At 28.8% G+C, this 8,011-nt stretch overlaps 1 protein-coding gene across 1 annotated transcript; it reads right to left on the minus strand.

Moving 5' to 3' along the window:
• Positions 1 to 92: 92 nt before the first annotated feature.
• On the minus strand, positions 93 to 6,501 carry LOC105626422 (protein nanos). Its single transcript, XM_012207725.1, has 4 exons — positions 6,384 to 6,501; positions 3,898 to 4,120; positions 1,395 to 1,537; positions 93 to 121 (listed from the first exon to the last, which is right to left on the minus strand). Exons 1-4 carry the CDS (start codon positions 6,499 to 6,501, stop codon positions 93 to 95), a joined length of 513 nt encoding a protein of 170 aa, XP_012063115.1.
• Positions 6,502 to 8,011: the final 1,510 nt, after the last annotated feature.

An 8,011-nucleotide genomic window follows, 5' to 3' on the forward strand; every position in this document is an offset into this window, starting at 1 on the left:
AAAAAAAAACAAATGTACACAATAGTCTAGAAAACTAAATTGTCTAATTCGGTACTTGGATGGGGACGTGTCAGCAGTTGATGTTGATATGCTCAAAACGTTGCTTGCTTCTTACTTCTCCCTGTTAAAAATCTCACTTAGAAGATATTGTTATTGTTCGAAGATTTATTTATTCTTATTAAATAAGATAGAAAACAATAGAAACATTAGGTGTGGGAAAAAGTTCGTGGCGTTTTTCCCATTAAATGATATTAAAAAAACGCCACGAACTTTTTCTCATACTTAATATATTAAAAAAGAGGAAAGAAATGTATCTCACGTAGGATAATATTCACTAATTAATCTTAAAATAACTTTTAACATATACGACTTAATAAATTTATTAAAATGGGTTATTTATTCTCCTCCTTTTATTATATTATCCATTCATTCACGAAATCATTTTGCCGGATAGTGTTCCATTACATTGATTTTGTTGATTCACTTCTTCAAACTGACGGAACAACACTAATTTCTTTCATAAATTCTTTTTACGTCGTGTTTTACGAAGAGAACGATATAAGCATAAAATAATTTCTTAAAATTAATTGCACAGTTTATCTAAATGTATTTATTTTAGATTAGTAATTATTCTGATTATTTCTTTTGTACTTTTACTTTTTACTTACTTTTTAGTCATTTCATGTATTAGCAAAGAAATCATATAGTTAAAACAAACAAGTGCGATAATATTATTTAATAAATATTAATATGCTTAAAGAATATGAAAATATAAAAATCTTAATGACAAAAAGAGAAGTTTAATTTCATTGGAGGCTGTTTTACTTACTTAATCTACGAGACTTACTTTAATGTTTAATTTATTGGAACATTTTCTATTCATTTACAATTCGTTATTTATGTTCATTAGTCATTTACAATTTTTTCAATAGTTTTTTACTATTTTCATTTATAATTTGTACATATTTATTTACATTTATACACTGAGAAAACAATATACAATATTAAAATTAAAATAGTACACAATATACAATATTTTTTGATAAATATTTGTTTAAATAATATTAGCTGAATATTTATACATATAATTAAATGTCAAAAATTATTGATTTCATGTAACTATAATTTTTTATTCATAAAACGTTTATTTAAATTTACAATAAACTTAATAATATTTAGTAAATAATATTTACTGTAAATAAATGTTAAGTTAATACTTTTATAAATAAATACTTACTAAAATTTAGTACCTTTTTCAGTGCATATGTAATTGAAATACATCAGCGTGTATTTACATTCGTATATAAATTATAAATTTGTATTATCTATTATTATTACTATCTTAGAGAAAGAAAATGTTCCACATCCGCGTGAAAAGTGTCAAAATTTCTTACTTGCTATTTTGCCCGTGGAGTTCCTCGCGAGCTTAAAGGCATTTGCTGTGCTAATGGGATTGGGATTATACGGACCGCTTGGACAATATTTAACCGTGTGTGCCTCATCACCAGTTGCGCCACAGATCGGGCACGTATAAGCCCTATCGAACAAAAATATAATTTTTTCTGTGTATAGAAAGACATTTAATGTGTAAAAAAACAATACCTAAGAAAAAGAAATAAATTTCTAATGTCATGTTTCGTATGAAAATATCAAAGAAAACTTTAAGCGTCGTAAAAAAAGATTTACAGATTATCTGTCGGATAACGCAGGTTTTTTTGCTTTTTACTTTTTCGATTAAAATTAAATAAATCTTATTGAAAATTATTTTATACAAGACTATTTAAGAAAATAATTTTTCTTAAGAAATTAAGTGAAAAAAAAAAGGCAAATAGGAAACAAACATGATAATCGTTGCGCGAAATGATTATTGCATCTGACTCCTATTTGTGCTTTTTTCACTTAATTTTTAAACAGTAAGAAGTTCTGTGAATTGATTTATAATTTTTCTTTTTATATTTTAGGCTTTACCTATTTTTTTATGTGATATACTTTTATTTAGATCATTTCATAACGATAACTGTATTTCAATTGTATTATATTCTCGCAATATAATCGCACTTTACATAAACTCTTATTTGAATTATTCGAATAGTATAAAAAAAATTATCTTAAGGTGAAAATCGAAATAATCTTTCTTTTTTTGAAATTTATAAAAAAAGAAAATCTCCATAGTCATTTTCCAATATAAATATTAATATAAATATATAGAGTAGTAGTTTTGAGAATATACAGAATGTACATAAAATAAAGCTAAAATTCACAGATTATATCTTCGACGTGTTCCATGAACAAATATACAATTAGTTAAAATTATAAAAAGAAAAAGATTTTCTTTTTATATATTTATAATACTATACAGTACACTTTATCCGAAAAACATACTGGGACGTACTAAGGAACGTCCTTAATGTTGATTCTACAATGAATCGATAGTCGGTAATCCTAAGTCTTAACAGTGAAATTAGCCAACTTGTACGACTGCTGATTGGTCAACTTCACCGAGATTAAAATCTGTTCTACAAGCCATCGTATAATATAATAGTCACAAGCCATAAACTATAAGAAATTAATCATAATCAATTATGTTTTTCATATTTAACTGTAATTGAAATTTAACTAATTTCTTACGGCTTACAATCCTATTGTAGAATAGACATAAAAGGCTGATATTCATAATCGGTTCTTACTTTAAGACTAGATAATATCTTAAGATGCTAATACGACTTTCTGATTGGCTTGACATCTTAAAATTACTTAAGACAATCTCAAATAAGAATCAATTATGAATATCGGTTTAAGACTTCCGATTACCGACTTATTGTAAATCAGCATAAGACATTCAGAAGATATAAAAATATCTTCTAAAGATTAGAACGTCCATTGGAGATTTATGTTGTATGAGTAAAGCACATCTATGACGCATAGACTATGGTGTGTGATCCATGATCCACGGCTCATTATGCATGACTCATTATTTTGTAAATTCTAAGATACAAGATCTATACTAAAAACAGGGCTCGAGATTTACTTAATCAAAAAATATTTTACTATTATATATTTTGAAAAGCTCCTGATATCGGCTATTAGATTCTAGAATAAAAAGTAGGATGTTTCATTTAAAAAATCGATGTGATCTTGATCTGACCTTGGAAAAGCACCCAAGGTCAAACTGATATGATTAATAAATAATAAATTAATAAATAGATCTTTTTAAACTCTACAACTTTAGTCTGAACATATTTTTGATTGGATCTTATCCTACAGAGATAAAAAGGGTGATCTGAGACACCCTTTTAAAGCATTAATTTTCTTCTCATAAAACTCTTAACAATTTTTTCAGAATTTTTTATCAATTTTTAATACTGCATTTTCTTATTTTTATCCATGAGAAAATACGATATTAAAAAATTCTCAGAATTTTATAAGAAGAAAATAAACAATTTTTACCTCTTGCTTTTTCTGTAAAGTTGATAGTGTTTGAGTAAAAAAATTATTGAAAACCAATAATTAGCGATAGATTTTTAGTAATTAATGTCTCATTAACCATTGCAAAAATTGTAAAATGGTAGAGGACTTTTCGACTCAGTTTAGTCCGCTCTATCTACACAAAAGCGATTGGCAAAACTTACGACACTCTGTATATGTCTATATTTTATACATATTTTCTACATATTTTATTTTTATAATAGTCACCCCATAGATATTTTTTGTAATTAGATATTCTGGTATACGTCTACATATTTTAGTAGAAAATATGAAAAATAAAATTAGCGTAAAGAATTTGTTTAATTTTGCCTCTTCGTTTGTACTAAATCATTCATAGATCTCATATTATGCTTCGCGTTAATTATAGTCACGAAACTAATTGTCATAGATACTTAGATTTTCAATATTTACCTGAGAACAGGACATTCAACGCGTCCATCGACGTCTTTCAGCAAGTGCTGCCGATAGTACGTTTCCTCTTCCCCGTTGTTTCTGCAGAAAACGCACTCTGTTGGCAAGGGTTTTTTATTTTTCTTTCGCCGTGACGCACTCTGTTTTGACACGTCTGCATCCACATCTGGACAATATTCGAAGTCACGACCATTGTGCCGAAAATCTTCCATTACCTCGTCAACTGTAATAAAACATAAACGAGATTGTTAACAAACATTTATTAAATATGAAAAAAGGAAAAAATAAAAACTTTAGAAGTAAAATTTCTCCTATTTAAGAATTAAAAAAATTTTTTTTCTACAGCTATAACAAGATAAAATTAAAATCAAACGTGATAATCAGAAGACGAAGATATATACTGTTTATATAATATCATCTTGTATTATATATTATATAATACAATTATATATTTCATTTTTTTCTTTAACTTTAAAATTATAGTACCAAAATCATGTTTCGTGATGCACACAGAGGCGAACGTAATTCAATAGGCCGCAGTTTGTAAACACACAGCCGTTTTCGAGCCAGGCGGCTTCGAGTGTTTATCGGACACGATTATCATCGTCGTTGTCACGTCGGCAATCGGAACCATGGAATAAACATATCCTTGCAAGTATCTCAATAGGCTTTTGTTCCTCTTCGATAAAATACTGCTCACGGTGTGTAGCAGATAATCGGTCGCGTTTCACAAAAATGTGCAGTAGGGATCGGATGCACACGTGCGAGAGATGCGAAAGATTACAGAATGAGATGGGATTGGTATACCCAAAAAAAAAAGGTAAACAAACGCGGTTTTCTCCTTGCAGCCGAGTGTATCGGTTTATTGACGCGAGCAATAAATGGAAATCTCCTCTACATCAAGAAGTTCTAGGAAAATATACGGATGTTAACGAGTCGAAAATAAATCGACAACAGAAATATTATAGCAGAGTAATTAATATACGCTCTTACGTTTGTGTTATGATTCGTATCTGTTATAGATAAGTTTCTACGAACAAACCACGCGCATTCAAATCTCTAAAAAAGCGAATATGCCGATTAGATCGATTTAATAAATAATAAATATTCTAATGATAGATGCAAATGAAGAGTTATAAAAGAATTTTATATTTTATGCATTACGCTGTACTGTTATCAATGATACAAGAAACTTAATTCATATATTTTCGTGATTTTTATAATTTGATTGAGAAATTTGTTATCTATATAATTTTAATTTTATGCCACATTTCATTCATTATTATTTAAAGAAAGAAAAAGTTAATAAAAATTTCCGATTTGTTCGGATGATTTCTTGAATTATTTTATTTTCTTTGAGGTTTGCCAAGTCCGTCTCCTTTCAGTTTTATTTTTTTTTTACTTTCTAAGAAAATTTCAAAACGATGGAATGTTTTATTAGGTTTTTATATCATTACTTTCGAATAGTACTAAATAGTTTCCGTGATGACGAAAATTTCAACAAGAATAGACTAATTGTTCGACACTTCACAGATTTGTGGATTACTTATTATAACAATTACATTATAACAATTCTGTACATACAAGAAAAAGAAACAGGATCCTTTAAGTTTTTAACATACTGATAATTGAAACAATCTTAAACATCTTTCAAACGTATTTTTCTGTCAAAAATTATTAATCCTTTTTTTCTAAAGCACTTTTAGGTGAGTATATTTTCTGTATTTAATTTTCTTTATTTTTGCATTAAAAAATGAAATCATTATATATTTAAGACTTAAAGAACCCAGGAAACTATCGAAAATAAAGCAGGCATACCTAATTGAAAAAGTTCGTATTTTTTTTAACGCAAAAAAATATATAAAAAGAAGATAGAAGAAATAAAACTCGCTAATTTAAAAGACTAATTTAAAACTAAGAAATTCAATACAAATGCAAACAGATACAAGGCCTTTTTTCTCTATATTCTTCGAAGTTTACAGATACCTCTGCAAGACTTATTTTAAAATACTTTCCTAAGAGAGACATAAAGTTAAAACTTTTAACCCTGATGCGTTAAAGAGTTTGAGAGAGTTTGAAAGTATACCTGAATACATGTAGCTTAATTGTCCGTTTCTACCAATGTAGTTTAATTTTAATCTGATTTATATCTTAATTTTTTTCCGAATTTTAAGAATTAGAAAGAGGTAGAATAAATTAAACCAAGATTTAAGTAAGTCTACTTTGATAGAAATGGACATAATTTTCCATTCAAAAGCGAAACGAGAAGGCTGGATCATAAAAATACAAAAACAGTTAATAATTACAGCAATAGTTTAAAAGAATACTAATTATGATTCGCAAGTAATCGTTACGAGGATGAACTTTCGTCAGTCTGCAAAATTGTAAATATCGCGATACTCTTCCGTGAAACGCAGCGTGAACTCTCAACAATCGCATAAATTTTTATAAACTTGGATCGACAGAATAAAAAATGTGGAACATACCGGTTGGTAGAGGCCTCATGTTGAGGGTGATGTCGAATAGCCGCTGGATTTCATCGTTCAAACTGGGGTTGAACGGGAACAGAGAATTTACTTCCAGCATCGGTAACATGTCGCACATGATTCGCTAGACGCACTTATTTATAAAAACTCGTAGCAAATTCGACGCAAGCTTTGCGCGAGCTTCAGGCTTTAGATAATTACATGAACGTACGTGTCTGTTACACGTCGTTCCCGAAGAACAGGCTATTACTGACTGTGACCGTCAGAGTTACTGCCTGCGACTGTCGGCGCTGTTGAGGCACGGCCATGAAGATCTCTTACCCTTAAATTTGAAGAGAGGGGGTTGCTTTCTCTCCTGCTTGACCGGCGACATTTTAGAGAAGCCTTTCGTAGAACACATGAAAAAAAAAGGGGGGAAAAAAGACAAGGCGATACCGTGTCGCACCGCGCCGCTTCAAAACGAAGCCGCCGGATTCGTGACGCCGCGGTGTGTTTACACGACCTCAGCGATGAGGAGCTGGATAAGTTTTTACTTCGTTTCTTGGAGTCCGACACTGACTCACATATGTGTATTAAGGAGTATTGGATTAGTATGTCAATAATAAGATCGATGAGAGGAAAGAGTCGGAAAGAAACAGGAGACAAATGTCCACGTCGAATATCATCTCGATCGTATCTTTAATTCTACGTTGAGTTTTGTATAATACTAAGGTATATGCGGATTATATTATTTTTTTAATACTTTCACACATTCATATTTTATAACATTTTATATCACACGTATTCAACAATGTATTAGTTAGCAATCTGTCGTTTTTATTTTTGCTAAAAAACTTTCTCACATCTACTTCTATAATTATGTAAATATATTTGAAATTTTTAATTTAATTTTTTTGTTTCGTTGTAAAAAATTACATTTTAAATCGAAAGCTTATTGAAAAAGTTATTCCGGAAATAAATTTACAATTAGTTTAGAGTATTTTTTAAACTTCTCTGTTTAGCTTCATTTTCTTATATAAATTATATAAATATCTATGTATATATAATTTAACCATATTACGTTCATCTCTTATATTTTCAAGTTATCGTGTATCACATTTTATAATCAGTCTGTAAATGTAAAATTTGCATTAAACAAAGTATCTTTCACCATAATGTGAATACACGAATACACAACTAGGAAATGAAGTTTTAAACAGTTAAGTTGGATCTTTAGTGCTTAAATTCAGTGAATTTAATATACATATCCAATTCTACAAACTGTGTACCGAATTTAATTTTCAGTCTTAAAACACAATTCTAACAGAATTAGAATAGTATATCATAAATTGACAAGCGATTTAATGATATTCAGCTCATAGACATTTTAGAAGAATATTTATGATCTGATGCTAATAAGCGTCTTAAAACCCGTAAATTTTATCGCGAAAAATATTACTTCGGCTGGAATTCAAATTTCGATTAAAATCTCTATTCACTGTATGTGATTTTCCATTTTTTATTTTTTGGAATTGTAATTTTATCAAATGTACCTGATTTCACAATGTTAACTAATTAATTATAAAGATCTAGGTTCACAAACAGCAGTATTACTAAGATTTTGACTTTGGCTCTAATTTATATGTATA

Source organism: Atta cephalotes, assembly GCF_000143395.1.
Source record: "Atta cephalotes unplaced genomic scaffold scaffold00001, whole genome shotgun sequence".
NCBI lineage: Eukaryota > Metazoa > Arthropoda > Insecta > Hymenoptera > Formicidae > Atta > Atta cephalotes.

What these genes read in the sequence shown, in the direction of transcription:
- LOC105626422 (XM_012207725.1), bottom strand. Translation starts at nt 6,501, where the DNA reads ATGTGCGACATGTTACCGATGCTGGAAGTAAATTCTCTGTTCCCGTTC. An exon ending in GTTGAATGTCCTGTTCTCAG is followed by an intron (nt 1,538 to 3,897) that starts GTAAATATTGAA and finishes TTTGTTCGATAG; the next exon opens with GGCTTATACGTGCCCGATCT. An exon ending in CTCCACGGGCAAAATAGCAA is followed by an intron (nt 122 to 1,394) that starts GTAAGAAATTTT and finishes GATTTTTAACAG; the next exon opens with GGAGAAGTAAGAAGCAAGCA.